Genomic DNA, 17,035 nt, shown 5'->3' on the forward strand with positions numbered 1-17,035 from the left:
TTGTGGAGGCATTATTTGTACGGGTCGAGATTTGAGGTTTTCAGTGACCATAAAAGTTTAAAGTATCTGTTTGATCAGAAAGAGCTGAATATGAGACAAAGGAGATGGTTAGAGTTTCTGAAGGATTATGACTTTGGGTTGAATTACCATCCGGGTAAAGCAAATGTAGTGGCTGATGCGTTGAGTCGGAAATCATTGCATATGTCTATGTTAATGGTTAGGGAATTGGATTTAATTGAGCAGTTTAGAGACTTGAGTTTGGTGTGTGAGAGTACTCACAATAGTGTTAAATTGGGAATGTTGAAATTAACAAGTGGTATTCTGGATGAGATCAGAGAGGGTCAGAAATCCGACATGCTTTTGGTTGATAAGTTGACTTTAGTGAATCAAAGTCAAGGTGGTGAATTCAGAGTTGATGAGAATGGTGTTTTGAGATTTGGTAATCGAGTGTGTATTCCGGATGTTACAGAACTTAAGAAGAGTATTCTTGAGGAAGGACATCGTAATGGGTTGAGTATTCATCCTGGAGCTACGAAGATGTATCATGATTTGAAAAAGTTATTTTGGTGGCCGGGAATGAAAAGAGAAATTGCGAGTTTTGTTTATTCCTGTTTGACTTGTCAGAAGTCAAAGATTGAGCATCAGAAGCCGTCTGGGCTAATGCAACCGTTGGCTATTCCAGAGTGGAAGTGGGATAGTATCAGTATGGATTTTGTTTCGGGTTTACCGAGGACAAGTAGGAATTTTGAAGCTATTTGGGTGATTGTTGACAGGTTGACAAAATCGGCTCATTTCATTCCGATCAGAATGGATTATCCGTTAGAGAGATTAGCCGAGTTGTATATTGAGAAGATTGTAAGTTTGCATGGTATTCCGTCTAGTATTGTTTCGGACAGAGATCCTAGATTTACATCGAAGTTCTGGGAAGGTTTGCAGAAGGCTTTGGGAACTAAACTGAGATTGAGTTCTGCATATCACCCGCAGACTGATGGTCAGACTGAGAGGACGATTCAGTCACTGGAGGATCTTTTGAGAGCTTGTGTTTTAGAAAAAGGAGGTGCTTGGGATTGTTATTTGCCTTTGATTGAGTTCACCTACAACAATAGTTTTCATTCGAGCATTGGTATGGCACCGTTTGAAGCTTTGTATGGTAGGAGATGTCGGACACCTTTATGTTGGTATGAGTCCGGTGAGAGTGCTGTGGTTGGACCGGAGATTGTTCAACAAACTACGGAAAAGATTAAGATGATTCAGGAGAAGATGAGAATTGCTCAGAGTCGTCAGAAGAGTTATCACGATAAGAGGAGGAAGTCACTTGAGTTCCAAGAGGGAGATCATGTGTTTCTTCGCGTCACTCCGATAACTAGTGTTGGTCGAGCTTTGAAGTCGAAGAAGTTGACACCTCGATTTATTGGTCCTTATCAGATTTTGGAGAGGATAGGGGAGGTAGCCTATCGTATCGCTTTACCGCCGTCGCTTGCGAATTTGCATGAGGTTTTTCATGTGTCTCAGTTGAGGAGGTACGTTCATGATCCGTCGCATGTAGTCCAAGTAGATGATGTACAGGTGAGAGATAACCTGACTGTTGAAACATCGCCTATGAGGATCGAGGATCGAGAGTTGAAGCAGTTGCGGGGTAAAGAGATTGCCTTGGTGAAGGTAGCTTGGGGAGGACCAGCAGGTGGCAATGTGACTTGGGAACTGGAGAGTAAGATGAAGGAGTCTTACCCAGAGTTGTTCGCTTGAGGTATGTTTTCGAGGACGAAAACTCTTTTAGTGGGGGAGAGTTGTAACACCCCAAGACAAATAAGACACTTATTTAATTTAAATTAATATTTAATTTATTAATTTAATTAAATAATTGGAATTTTGGATTTATTATTATTATTATTATTTGGAAAAAAATATATAAGTTGGAATCAGTAAAAAGATTTCATTTTTTTGGAAAAGAAGGTTTCACGTGAAACTGAGAAGCTGCAGAGAAGAGGAAAAGGGCAAAGAGCTGTAGAGCAAAGGTTGAAGAAGGAAGAGCTTGAAGCTTACAGAGTCGTCGGATTAACTCAGGTAAGGGGGGTTTATCGTCGATTAATGGGTATTATAGGATAATATGTAATGGGTAGTGATAAGCCGTCGATTTAACCCTAATTGGGACTGTATATGCTGAAATTGATGTTGGATAACCTGTGTTAAAATCTGTAAATTGAATCGATAGTTGTGTGAGTCGTAAATGTTAGACTATGGCACGAATCCCAATTGAAAACTTGAATCGGCGCTACCAATTTACAAGACAAATTGTTTTCTTTAGAGATGGTTTTAGATGAGGAGGCGGCCGGAAAACCGGATATGCGTTAAGCTAACGGAACCTTGGAATAACTCAGAAATCTGAGTCTGCGCGCGAACGGTCGACCATAGAGTCGGCGTGCGCTGACCCGTGGGGCACGCGCCGACTGCATGCGTCGACGCAAGGCATTTTGCGCCGACCCGTGAGTTAAGCGTCGACTGTATGCGTCGACGCAAGGGGCTTTTGCGCTGACTCCCTCCAGTTGAGCAGAGCCTTTGCGCTGACCTGCGAACTTTGAGCTGACCCCTATGGTCGACTCAAAGCCTTCAAATCTTTGTTCGTAGACGTGCATGATGGTCTTTTGTCATCATCAAAAATTGATATCGTATGTTGTAGAGTGGAAAAATGGATATTTTAATATTGTGTACATAATTGAGAGCTGGCCTATGTTGGCACATGATGTGATAGGGATTATACCCCGCTGTTGTGAGCAGTATAAGTATTAGTAGAGAGTGCTAATACTGTGTTTAATTGATTTACATAATAATGATGTGAATGTATATATGATGCCTGTGTTGTGAATGGACTGTTGTATGGCTTAGAGTGTGAGCTTATGTCCGTTGTGAATTGTTGTTGGTGCTGCATTGCTAGATGATTAGCGTGCATAGCATAGCCTTTGGGGCTGTAGCTAATTCCCATGGTGAGGAATTAGTGAGTGAACCATTGTGGGTTGTTGTTGATGTTTGCATGCTAGATGATTAGTGTGCATAGTCTAGCCTTCGGGGCTGTAGCTAATTCCCATGGTGAGGAATTAGTGAGTGAGTCATTAGATCTCAAATGAGTGGGACTAGTGAGCTTAGTAGCCGTATCTGGAGTTGATCGGTGAGCTTGAACTATATGTTCAAGAATAGTCGGTACCGCATGTGTGGAGTCTCATTGCATAATGTGTGTATGGCGTATAATATGAATGGATGTATTCCAATATTATACGTGTGTTTGTGTTGTTATGGAGTATGATACGAGATTATACTTGTGTTGTATGTTGGTGTTGAGCATGATGTTGAGTTGATGTGCTGTTACTGAATGTATGTTGCAATTAGGGTGATTGATATGTTAAATTACTTAACATAACATAATATTTTATAATGCTTATTTATCGATTGAGGAACTCACCCTTACAACTATGTTTTCAGGTAACGAGCAGAGTTGAGTAGAAGCTAGTCCTTGGAGTCTAGTGTTGTCCTTAGTGGTCATGCTCTGGTAGATGTAACATCGGGAGGGGATGTTTGACTATGTTTTAATTTAGTCGTTGATCAACTTTACATGTAATATAGTACATGATTTGAATGTCGATATTTTGTGTCCGCTGCGAATTATGCAAAAGAGTCTTATTTTGATCAAATAAATGAGCATGACAGGATATTGAATGATTGTGTGACACCCTTCGGGGCATAATTACTCTGATTGTTATATGTTAATATTTTTAAGTAAATATTTGGGGTATTTAGAAGGGTGTTACACCCCACATATTCTCTTTTGGGTTTAAACTTAATATGGTGGATTTATCATTTTTTCTTGGTTTTAGGGTTTTCTCTTAATTATGATTCTTAATGTGTAATATGATTGTATGAATGTCTATTAAGTAGTATTATTCTCTTTTTAGGTATAAAAAATGGATGAATTTAGTTCGTGTATTTATTCAACATGGAGGTTCTTTTGTAGATGATGAGTTGTTTAGTTATGAAGAAATTCTTTCAAAGCTAAGATGTGCTCTAGATAAGTGGAGTTGTTTTGAGGTGGTATGGTACTTAAAGAACTGGGGTATAAGGAAGTTGAAGTTATTTTATACAAGGATCCCACATTTGGTATGTTTACTTTGACTGATGAAAAAGGTGCCTAAGATATATGTGATTTAGGTAAGGTACTGTTAGCTGAGATTTTTGACAAAGAAAAATGCCTCAGCAAACAGGTCAAAGTTAAAGACATGTTGACTTTTTTGATAACTTGTACGTAGTTTTGGGTCCCGGACGAGGAGAAATTGAGACTTATCATTTTTTGGAATGTTGTGGTAACATTTTGACAATAGAGTTCTCGACAGTAGCAAATACGTCGAGGAAGCGGTTATTTGGGCATGCAGATATAACGTTCAAATATGATAACTGCTTTTTGAGTTATATTCAGAAGGACACGTGGAGTAAATGCAAAGCGAAAGACACGCAGGCTTCTACGTGACGAAAGTTAAAGATCTGAACGTTGAGAGCAGTTATGTTTTACTAGTATATATAGGGATTTCACTTGTAGAATTAGGGGTGCTCACTTTACTACAGAATATCAATTACACTCGAAGTATCAACACTAAGAGAAAAAAGTCTTCATTGAGAGAATGTATGAATCGTGAAACACCAATCTTTACTTTAATGCAAGATTCTTTCAATTCAATTTACTTTTCTAGTCCAATTACTTTCGTTTACACATCATTCATCATTTTCTTTTCGCTTTTGCTTTACTGCAACAATTTGTTTTATTTCTGTCGAGATTATATTTTCACACTTTAAATACAACTATTTCGACCCAGTCGAAATAGAGTCCTTTCTTAAAAGAAAACCATGAGTTAGGAATTTTAGCACAGTGTTCTAAGATTCACTAGTCGGTCTTTCCTATAACCTTTAATTAAGAGAATATCGGTTGTTTACGAAATTTCTTTACTACAACAATATCCACCCAATAATAATCACATGCATCTGTTGTTGCCATCAACTTTTCAGGTCAAATGATTTTCATGTTTGCATCACAAAATAAGTCAGTTTTATCGGCAACGATGGAACACTAACGGGAAGGATTTTTCTCGAGATACTTAATAGATTAATCAGTCTCTCGCACCCTTATCTCAGATAGAACAAGACCCCAAGTTGAATTCGGCGTGAGCTAAAGAAGTTGCCTGGATGGCGGTTTAGCTCACCTGCGAATCACATTCATCGCCAGAAGAATATAGCCCCGACCCAGAATTACCATGAGACGCATTCACGACAAGGATAAGAGCATTCAATGCGTAGAAGGGGTCTACGAATTCGTGATTCTCCACTCGCATAGATGACAAATACTCGTCGTTGTTAAGCTTATGAACATCGTTCGCGGGCACATCTCTTGGGTTAACCATAACAAAGCACATGAAAAGACTATGGCGTACCTTCGAAGGAGATGAAGAGGCCACAAGTGATGAAGCACTAAAAAAGTTCAAAATGTCGGAGCAAGAGAATAGAAAAATGAACCTAGGAAGAAGGAATGAGTGTTGAGTAGAAAATGAAGCAAAAAGAGATCCTTGGGACAAAATCCTACCTTTTATAGGGAAATTGATCGTTAACCAATGGTCTAACTTAATATTTAAAAAAGATCTAAGATTTAGCAGATAAGTCGACCCATCAAGAACATTAAAGGATCGAAAATACTTGAGTACCCTAGGCATAGGAATCATGCCCTAACATGTGCCCATAGAGCCACACACTTAGAAGGAGTAGTGAAATGTTTCAAAGATGGGAAGGTATTTAATGTGCATTTTCCTCGATAATTTTGCAACTGATCCTACATTTTTCTACTTCTATCACAGAGAGAATACCATTGCTAGAGGTCGGCCACAACTTCAAAATACCTCTCCAGCTCATCTACGCTCAACAAGTCTTGGGGGAAATTGTTCTGCGTAGACCAAACACCCAAAAAGCCAAGGCCCCACGCAATACAAATCCACTAAAAGTGATCCAACTTATAATACCACTTAAATCATGTTAGTAAATTTGAAATGTATTTTTTTAAAGGATTAATTAAGTTTTTATTATAAAATTGTCTATTTGAATTAGCTTTTTTATTTGATTTATCTTATTTTGAAATATGTTTTGTGACACTATTTGAAAGACTTAATTAAAACAGCTCATGATATTTTTTATAAAAAATTTGAGTTTATTTTGATAAATTATTTAAGATAGTTAATAAAAAAAACTTATAAATATATATAAAATAATTTAAATTTATTTATCTTTTGTTATAAAAATAATTTATGCGAGCTTATTTATAAACACTTATTTTGATAAAGACTTACTTCCTCCATTTTTTTATAAGCATAATTTAACTTTTAAATTTATTGAATAATTAATATATCTGATTTATTTATTTTTTATAATCAAAAGAGATGTATAATTATAGCACTAAGGATGCTCTAATTCTTACCACCAACAAGTAAAATGAACAAAACAGAAAAGAAAAGAACAAATCACCTAAGACAATCAACAGAAGCTATGAAAAAGTCATTAAAATTACAATTAGACAAGCTAGGACTGCCAACGATGCTCCACCTCCAAGGTAACAACTGGATTGAAGAAATAATCTCATTCACATTGCAACATTCCCCTGGGAAAATAATCATGTTTCTTTTAGACCGTATATATCAAGTTGTTACCCATCATATTAGCCCTTATTTCCCTTCTTGCATCTTTTTTATTAATCCCTTCTTAAGTAGAGAATAATTTATTATGCAGGAGTTATTGATATCAATTCGACTCCCAATCCACTTCTCCACGACCTTTCAGATTTTGTTTGAAATCAGACATTGTAACAAAAGGTGATACTCCCTCCGTTCCTTTATAAGTGTCACTTTCTTGTAAAAAATTTGTTTCTTTTTAATTGTCACTTGCAAAGTTCAAGGTAGTATTAATTGCTATTTTGTCAAAATTACCCCTATATAATGATTGCAGAGAGAGAAAAAGTAAAGTGAATGTAATAAATAATTAAGGGTATTATAGGTAAAAGAAGAATTATTGTTTGAAAAGTAACAATAATGATTAGCTTCCTTGGTATGTGTAAAAAGTAAAAAAGTGACACTTAAAAAGGAACGGAGGGAGTATAAGTTATCTTCCTCCAAAAAGCAAAAGACGCAAGGAAAATCATGAGTTTATTTCATTGAAATCTCCCCACATACACCACTCCCCAAAATTATACTTCAATTTCAAAGCTATCAACTCACTTCACATCTTTCTTTTATCAATAAGGTTACAAGGAGAATAAATGTTCACAATGAAATAAACTTCACTCTTCCATTCAATACAAATCCCCAAAAAAACCAAAACCCTTAAAAGTAAATAAAACTTTCAAGGAGCTAGGCCTCCACATAATAAGAAAACATCCATATGAACCTTATGATTTCTTCGCAGACCAAACAACATCATGATTATACCATAGACTACTTACTAAAGCACAATCTATTAACTTAAATTTAGTTTCTTGAATTAAACAAACTTCTGCATTACCTAAGTTTAGAAGATGCTTAGTCCTCATCCTCTTATGTTGTATGAGACACTAATCATTATGACATTTTCCTAGCCTACCTCTTTCTTCCTTTCCTAGATTTATCTCTTGCTTCTAGGTCTTTGATCTTTTTCACTATTGATATGTTTATTTTGAATCCCCACCACACCCAGGTTGGAGATAGCTTCCCAAATCTTATCACCTACATTAGAATCAAGGTTATACCAAAATCTCGTATTTCCTTAATGAACATCAGATTCAGAAACATGCACAATTACATAAAATGATCTTAGCTCTAAAATTTCATTTATCGATGGTCAATTATATGGTTGCAACTTTAGCTGTTAAAACTGCAGTTACACTGAGATCTGAATTCAGATTTCAACCATTCCTTAATGTTAAACCGATTTGTTGTTAAAAAACACAGGGCGTAGGCTTCAACTTCTGCCACACAAAATTGCAGCAGAGTTCATAACTGCCCTCTTTTGCGGAAGCCAAGTTGAATCAACTTATAGGATAAATTAGGCTAAAGTGGGAATATGCAGCTAACATTTGCCAACAACCTTTGTACATGACGTGGGACGGCAAAGTCTTATATAAACTTAAAATAGTACAAATAGATGAAATTGATTCGCATATTTAGAGGAATAACGCGCACACTCATATATTTGACTTACACTCCCATTGGTTCTCTCCAAAATAATAACACAACAAACAACATTTCATGACGAACAACAAACTTTCCACCCCATTTCTCACGTTTCCTTCAATAAATACAATCCACAACCTGTCCAAAATTTGAATTTTCCATGCTACCATACAAACAAACCTTTATGATGTAAAGCTAGAACTTAGAAGCATCAAATTTGTAAAATGGCGAGAGGATTGAAAGTTCTATCAGCTCTCGACTCAGCAAAAACACAATACTACCACTTCAAAGCCATCATCATAGCAGGGATGGGACTTTTCTCAGACTCCTACGACCTCTTCTCCATAACTCTCATCACAAAGATGCTCGGAAGAATATACTACTCCGACGAAAACGAAATCCGGCAAGTCAACCCTGTCGTCGTCTCCGCCCTCATCTCCGTCGCGCTCCTAGGAACCGCGATAGGCCAACTCGTATTCGGCCGCCTCGGAGACCTGAAAGGCCGGCGCCACGTCTACGGTATGGCCTTAATGTTGATGATAATAAGCTCTTTAGCTTCTGGCTTCTCGATATGTACAACAAAGAGAGCTTGTGTTTTACTCTCTCTTGGTTTCTTTAGATTCTTCTTGGGACTTGGAATTGGTGGTGATTATCCATTGTCTTCTACTATCATGTCTGAGTTTGCTAATAAGAAGACAAGAGGGTCTTTTATAGCTGCGGTTTTTTCTATGCAAGGGTTTGGTATATTGGCCAGTGCCACGGTTACTATGGTGGTTTGCTCTATATTTCGCCGCGGTTCGGAGCCGAAGACGGCTTATGATGTGCCGGCGGAGGCTGACGTTGCATGGAGGTTGATACTAATGATTGGTTCTATTCCGGCTGCCTTGACTTATTACTGGCGTATGATGATGCCCGAAACTGCCAGGTAGTTGCTTCTTGTCTCTATTTCAAAACTGACGTTGACCGACTACTATTTCTACCTATGACTTTCTTGTTAGGGTCCATTGAATTGGACACTTCTTTTCTTAGTGTCTTATTAATATACTTAAATTGAAATGAAGAATTTGGTATTAATTAAATGAACATTAACATGAGAAAACTGTATGACAAAGACACTAATGTTTACCTTACTTGAGTTTTTATTTTAGAATATATACTCATCGATCAATCCTTGTTATGGGCCTTCAAATAGACAATTTAACCATTTAATTAACAATGTTCTAGTCAAAGAAGGAATGGATTAATGGTAGGAGGAAACCGTGTATGTTGATTTGATTTGTTTTCTTATTAGATTCCTTGCGTCATGTGGTTTTAGTTTTCTAGTTTATATATCTCATTAGAGAAACCAAAGAAGTTTATGGCAGCTGGTTTGATGAACCGTGAAATGTGGTTTTGGTGAAGCGGAGTAAGTTCTCATGTGATGGAGAGGAGGTTGGTCTATAAGGTTAACAATCAAACGTCCAAGTCAATGAAAAGATGAGAAGTAATGTGAGAGTGAGAATGAATTTGAATATCTGAAATAACGCGTTTTTCTCTTTATATAGTGAGGGTGGTTAAAACCGTCCGTGTGAGGTGAGGCGCGTTGTGCGAGAAGTCATTGGATATAACCAGATGTTGATAGACGTGTCTGGAGGGCAGAATTATTTATTCTCATATAAATGAAGGATCATGTGTTCCATGTTTTCTATCGCTTCGTGGTGTTCTTGGGTCTTTCACTTTGGGTCTTGCGAACGATTCAAAACAGTTGCCCCCAAACCATTGTCCCTACGTTGCAGGACGAGGGTATGTTGTGTATGCCCCTAACGTGACTGCTGGGCAGGAGTAAACGAAGAGGCTTGATTGGGATGTCATTACTGTTGGAAACATACACATTAAATGTATTTCTTCTAATAGGTAACATTTCACAGTCTTTGACGCATGTTCCTATGCTAGTCAGTAATGATGCTTGCTCTACCTCATAGTACTCAAGTACTTTTGAACAATATTTGATGAAATATTAACCTTTGGCGGTGTATCCCGCATGTGTAAATGTAGTGGATTGTACGGCTCATGTGGTTGAGACACACATAAAGGGTTCATGAAGTATCGTCTTTCGCCCTTTTTGCCATTTGCGAACTGCAAAAAGCTCTTCTTCTTTCGTATTGTCAACCTTTCCCTTTCTTGTGAGCTCATCTACATTGATTTCTTGATTAGGTTCATCTGTGATATCATTTTTGGTGATTTCTAAGACGCATAGGTTATCAACACATTCCTTTTAAGGTAAAGTTTATATCTTTCATATTGTTTTTTCTTCCTTCTTTATTAGGGTTTTAGATATTAGATTTCTGATATCTCTGATGTTTGAACTTCTATTGGCATATGTTGATCAAAGTGTTAAACATTTGCTCTTGTGTGTTTACTGTGTTGTTTCTTCATATTCGCCTTTTCCATGTTACCAATATTCTTTAGAATGGAGATTCCACATACTATGTTCCATAAGAAAAATGGAGACAACTCGTCAGTGTTTGTGGGTTATGAGACATTGGACGTCGCCTCTACTTTCATTTGTGAAGGCGACTTGGTTTATGCTTTCAACTAGGTGGGAGTTTCATCTAATTGGGGGGGTGTTTGTCCATGAGGAAGAAAATAGGGTGTGCAGTAAGTATGACATGTGTGTCATTCCCCTTCATGAGTGTATGTTTTCCTTGATAGGCTTATGTCTCTCTTTCAATAATTTTGAGGTTAGGGTTCTTAACCCTTTGTTAATTTCCACACAACTACACCCGGTGAGTTGGGGTTATGTTAAGATCTTCCAATAGTTGTGTGGATATAAAAAGGGTGTCCCAACCTTGACGCTCGTCTTCCACATTTTCAAAGCTCAGTGTAGCTCAGACTGATTCATCTAAGGCGGAAGCCTCTCTCGTTTAGGAAAATTAGGCACTAGATCTTTCTCGAAAAAAGGTAGAAGAACTTTAAGTATCTTTAAAGAAGTCTCGGGAAGGTCGGGAAAAGGCCGACGCGACCTCCGTGAGATGCGTCTTGAGAATCTTGCATGGGCTAACTTGTATGTTAAGTCATTATATGAGAGTTACTTTATTACACTTGACTCTTTTGAAAACACTTCGCAGTAGGTGGGCTATTTTTTTCCACGGGGTTTATCTCACAAGAATATGTTTGTCCTAACTAGATAATGGTGAGATAGAATGCCGATCTCTTTTGCAGATTAACTGGATGTGTGATTTTTTTGTTCTGGTGTGCTTATACCCGATATATTTGTACCTTTAATGAATAAGAAAATTTCATGGTTCCTTCTCTGTAATGTGTATTTTATTTTTGGTTACTTACCATTGTTTTACATGTTTATACAACATTGCTTTAAGTACATAGTTCATTTCTCTGAGAGATAACCTGTTCTTTGAGGTCGTGCTCGAAGTTTTATTGGACGTCTCTATGGATCATGCTTGGCCAAGGGTAAATACCCATTCCCTTCTCCCAGGTGAGAACCAGGTTTGAGGTTGATCTAATTTGGACTTACCATTTCCTCTAAAGTGGCTAGCTTACAAGTGGGGGTGAGCCCATAATTTCTACTTTGTGGTTGATTATCTTTTTTTATGCATTGGCATTGTGGAGCTTTGATTGCTTTGATTGTACGTCAGTGATATTTGGGATAACACCACTGAGTCGTTTGTGATGGATCTTTGATTGTTTTGGTCCTACCCTGATGGCGTCTGTGACAACACCCCTGACTCGTCGCTACCTCTTATGATCACAGGGAAAAGAGAGCTTCTCAAAATTTTAATTATTCTCTAATGAAATAACAGCATACACCATAATAGTATGTGTGCTTTATATATGTAGTAAATTAAAATTAACCAAGCAGCGTGACCGCTGCTTATTGGTCGTTGGGGGCTTTGGTAGGGGACGTGTTAGCTGACTTTAACTTTCATCTAGAGTCTTCGCCTATGAACGTATTGACATTATTCTCTTTACCTATTGAAGGCTGAATTGCCATCTCTTTTAACTGCTTAACAAGGGAGGCTACGTTGATATCTATAACCTTTCCTTTATCCTTTTTTTATTCTCGCTACAGAGGCTTGTATATCCCTTTTTCTCCAAATAAGTCGGCTCATATGTTCACTAGCTCATCATAGACATTGTGGTATTTCAGCTTGAGTTGGACCAGGGAGGCCACTGCGTTTGAGGTTGATGCGAAAGGTCTACCCCGAATACAATTATATATGTTTTAGTAGGGAACCACCAGAAATTGAAATTTAACTGTCCTAGTGTATCTTTTCTCTCCAAGGGTGACCATGAGAGATGGGTTACCATTCCATTTAATGCTTGAATTCGAATCCTTCATAGGGCTATAACTTTTCCTTCTTCAGTCCAAACTTTTTAAAGAGGTCTGAGTACATTACATCACAAGAGCTTAAGTCACCAACGAGGACTCATGAGACATCAAAATTAGCAATGGTGGCCGTTATCAATGGAGGAAAGATCTCATTTAGGATTTCTTTTTCCTTTTCATTATCAAGCAATTCGGCGATAGGTCTTTCTAGCCTATCGGTTGATGTTTCCTCCTTTTCTTTATTTATGATCGTAAGCTTGGTGATTTTTCTGCTCATCGTCCTCTTGAAAGGTTCCCTCTCTCTTGGAACGCCATCACTAATGGATAAGATGTAATGGTGATTCCCTTTCATGTATTCCTTAATTTCATTGATAATGTCTTTCCCCTTTGGCTCTAGTGATAACTTCAATAGCCTTCTTGGGGGATTTTTCTCTGTATGGGGAACATTTGCTCTTTGGAAAATCTTCTCGGCTCTCATTGTCTCAACCTGCCTTCTAGTTACCATCTCGAGTGTACTCAACAAGTTTCCCCTTCTTAATCAACTCTTGTATTGCATCCTTCAGATGGATGCAATAATTTATATTATGGTCGTGACTCTTGTTGAAGTAAAAGTATTTGGGCTTTTTCGTCCTAGAGTGATTTTTTAACCGAGTTAGGATTCCTAATATGAACTTCCTTGAACTAAGGGTTTGCACAGTCTATATAGAGCATCTCCCTCAAAGTATTCAAGGGAGTGTAAGCATTAAAATGATATCAGATTCTGCAATCCCTTTCTTCTCTACGACTGTCATTGTCTCTTTCGGGTGCCCAGTTATGATTTGTGCCCTATGCTCCCAAAACCATCTTTCCTTCTTCATCCACGAGCTTTTCTTTATAATTTATATAAAGTTGTGCCTTGTTCAACCAATCACTCAAGCTACAAGTTCCTCTGAGCCCTAACTTTTCCCAAAACATGCAGTCCTTCCTAAATCCATTATTAAACATTAAACACTTCAGCTCATCATTTGTTACCCCACTGATACTGCCACTTTTGTGAATCTGTCAATGTAATTGTGCAAGGTTTCCTTCTTTCGCTGAGTGACCCTGCTGAGTATGACCATAGTTATGGCTTGCCTCTTTCGGGCGGTAAACTGGGCGATGAAAGCATCCCAAACGCCCTTCTACAAATATATTCTCTCATTCAAGAGGGTCTTGAACCATGTCATTACGACTCTGGTCAGGGTTAGTGTGAAGAGTTTTCACTTTACTTTCCCTTAGGCGTGTTAGTAATCTAACAAATTGTCTACATGCTTGATGTGCTCGTCTGTATCTCTAAATTCGTCATAGCTCTATAACTTTTGAGACTTCTGTAATAACCTTAGAATCCTTCTCTCGAGGATGTGAGTAAGTACTAGGTTATTTTTCTGATATGAAATTAGAGCATATTTATTGTATCTTTCCCTTCTTCAAGGATTTAGTGATTGTGAATAATGAGAATAGTGAACCTTAAGAAGTGTGTGGTTATCACTCCTCCCTTAAGGGTTGGATGGAGGAGTTATATGTCTTCGATATCTGTTACGAGCTAGCAACCCCAGAGTCGGCTCATGTATGGCAACTTGATTTCCTTGAGATACCGCCTCTCGCACGATGTTATTCCTTACCGTAACATGTTGTAGGCTCTCATCAATTCTGGTTAGCCTTTTTGCTAAGAATTTTGAATTTTACTAATGCACCAGATTATATACGTTGTTCAGCAAGTTGATGGCTCCCTATACTCTAAGATTGGCCTGTAACAGTTGAAGGCCATATAACATTTCTTGTCCAAGTACAATAGGTAATGGAGGAGGTCGATGAGACAGTTCGCCTTGGTGAATTTATTGTATAGATCTAAAAAATGAGAGAGCTTGAAATGCTCTTTGGCCAACTCTCAGTTGAGCAATGTTTGTTGCATAGGATTGGAAGGAGATGTCATCCAGACTGGATCTTCTTCTACCTAAGGAAGAGGAAGAGGCGGAGCTCTAGCAACTTCAAAGGCTACAGCAATAACTTTCTGTTGAGCGATGGATCGAGTGACTTTGGATGCCACCATGCTTAATGAATATGATGATAGATCTGTTGGAGGATGAAATTTCAAGGAAAAAGATCAAGAAATGGTGATATGAATCTTCTATAAAAGGAGATTTGAATCCTTGGATTAAAGGAAACAAAAATGTGAGAATTTGTGGGAATAAATGTTGTTCCCACAGACAACGTCATTATTCAATTATAGAGCCAGAATGTTAGATGAACGGTGAAATAAGGTCTTACTACGGAGGAACAAGTTTCAGTGCGATAGAGATAGGGTTGACTAGGGATGGAAATGGGTAGGGTATATGCAGGATACTATATTACACGTCCCCATGCCCGCAGTTTGAGAAAATTCTCGTACTTGATCTCATACCCGCGTAGGAACCAACATTTATACTCGTACCCGTATCCAACGGGTACCTAAGTACCCAAACATATACCCGCTTACCCGCATTTTTAATAAAAATAATTGATCAATTATAATTTATCATGTAATTTTAAGTTTTTAATAACACTAAAAAAATTCAAGGATGTTATTGTTGAGTTAAGAAATAAATAAACATTTATATAAAAATGCATACAAGTTTAATTGTGATGTATTTAATAAAATTGATAAATTAACTTGTGTACATAATAGTAAAAATAAAAACATATAAATATATATTGTGCGGGTATGGGGCGGGGTGGCTACTAAGGTACTCATACCCGCTTATTTTAATGGGTAATTGTCTCTGCTCATGCCCGTACCTATTTTGTGGGTTTTTACCTTATCCGTTATGGGTAAATTTTGCGGGCATCCACTGGGAATTGGTTCAATTGTCATCCTTAGGGCATGCCTGCAAGGTTAGCAATCTGACACCCAAGTTAGTGAGAAAATAAAAAATAATGTTATAGTGACAATGAATTTGAATATTTGAAATGACGTTGTGGATGAGACCTTTTGATGTAATTAGATGATGATAGATATGTTTGGAGGGCCGGATTTCCTATTCTTGAATAAATGAAAGATCACCTGCTTTAGGTGTTATTAAGCCTTTTGCTTTGAACCTTGAGGATAAAACATAAACCAATAGATGATTGTCAATTAGTAGAACATGCAAAATGTATTAATTTATTTTAGATGCCTTATTACTCGTGATTATTGTTGTTTGATACTAAAATAAATAAATGTATCTTGTTGCAATAGAAACTAATGTTTATTTTTTTACTAACAACTGAACAATGTACTATATGATGTGCATCAGATATACAGCATTAGTGGAACAAAATGTGTTGCAAGCTGCAAAGGACATGGAGAAAGTTCTAGATGTATCAATGAGCCAAATAGCCGAAGAAGATTCATTACCACCAAGAGCAACTGCTGCATCATACCCTCTTCTTTCAAGAGAATTCTTGCGTCGACACGGCCGCGATCTTTTCGCCTGTTCTACTAATTGGTTTCTCTTGGACATAGTGTTCTACAGTCAAGTTCTTTTCCAAAGTGAAATATACAAGCGATATCTTAGGCCCAAAGACAAATATGATTTGTATCAAGAAGCTTTCTATCTTGCAAGGATACAAGCCATTCTCGCTGTTTCTTCTACCATTCCCGGCTACTTTTTCACCGTCTACTTCATCGATCGCATAGGACGAGTCAAGATTCAAATGATGGGTTTTTTCTTCATGGCATTGTCGTTTTTCGCCATAGGGTTTCCCTATTACTCTCATTGGACAAGTCCCGATAACCATGATAATAAAGGGTTCATGGTTCTATATGGGCTTGCTTTCTTCTTTGCGAATTTTGGGCCTAACACTACGACCTTCATTGTCCCATCCGAACTCTTTCCAGCTAGGTTTAGGTCGACTTGTCATGGAATTTCGGGAGCCGTTGGTAAGGTTGGTGCAATCATTGGATCTGTTGGGTTTCTATGGGCTTCACATAAAGAGAAGGAGGACGGATATCCTAAGGGAATTGGAATGAAAGCTTCACTTATCATACTTGGAGGGGTGTGTATAGTGGGAATGTTTGTTACTTACTTTTTCACTAAAGAAACTATGGGAAGGTCTTTGGAAGAGAATGAGGTTGAACAGTCTTATCATGGTGAAGAATATAATGATCTTTGATTTATATGTGCATGTGTGAGTGTGTGTAAATTAATATATAATGCATCTCAAATAATAGAGATTTCAAGTGAACAATGTATCATTCTTTTAAAAATAATGAAAATGCTAAAAAATTGTTTTCAGTTTTCCAAAAATGATTCACTTCTAACTAGCATTTCATCTTTTTCCATTATAATTGTTGACTTGAAGAGTCTCATATCCTCTTCTTATTAAGAAGTTAAAATGAACACATGTTTTAGAAAATGAAAATAGAAAATATTTTCACAAGATAAATGAGGTTTATGTTTCTAAAGTACAAAGTAAATTTTGAAAATGAAACCTAAAAATGTAATTTGCA

At 37.4% G+C, this 17,035-nt stretch overlaps 1 protein-coding gene across 1 annotated transcript; it reads left to right on the plus strand.

Annotated features, from left to right (window-relative positions):
- The first annotated feature begins 8,111 nt into the window (after positions 1–8,111).
- Positions 8,112–16,832, plus strand: LOC127095128 (probable inorganic phosphate transporter 1-8). Its single transcript, XM_051033861.1, has 2 exons — positions 8,112–9,147; positions 15,840–16,832. Exons 1-2 carry the CDS (start codon positions 8,447–8,449, stop codon positions 16,696–16,698), a joined length of 1,560 nt encoding a protein of 519 aa, XP_050889818.1. The 5' UTR covers positions 8,112–8,446; the 3' UTR covers positions 16,699–16,832.
- Positions 16,833–17,035: the final 203 nt, after the last annotated feature.

The sequence above is a fragment of the Lathyrus oleraceus genome, chromosome 6 (genome assembly GCF_024323335.1).
Source record: "Lathyrus oleraceus cultivar Zhongwan6 chromosome 6, CAAS_Psat_ZW6_1.0, whole genome shotgun sequence".
NCBI lineage: Eukaryota > Viridiplantae > Streptophyta > Magnoliopsida > Fabales > Fabaceae > Lathyrus > Lathyrus oleraceus.

Coding starts and splice junctions, on each gene's coding strand:
- LOC127095128 (XM_051033861.1), top strand. CDS start 8,447: ATGGCGAGAGGATTGAAAGTTCTATCAGCTCTCGACTCAGCAAAAACA. Junction 9,148..15,839: donor ATGATGCCCGAAACTGCCAG/GTAGTTGCTTCT, acceptor GATGTGCATCAG/ATATACAGCATTAGTGGAAC.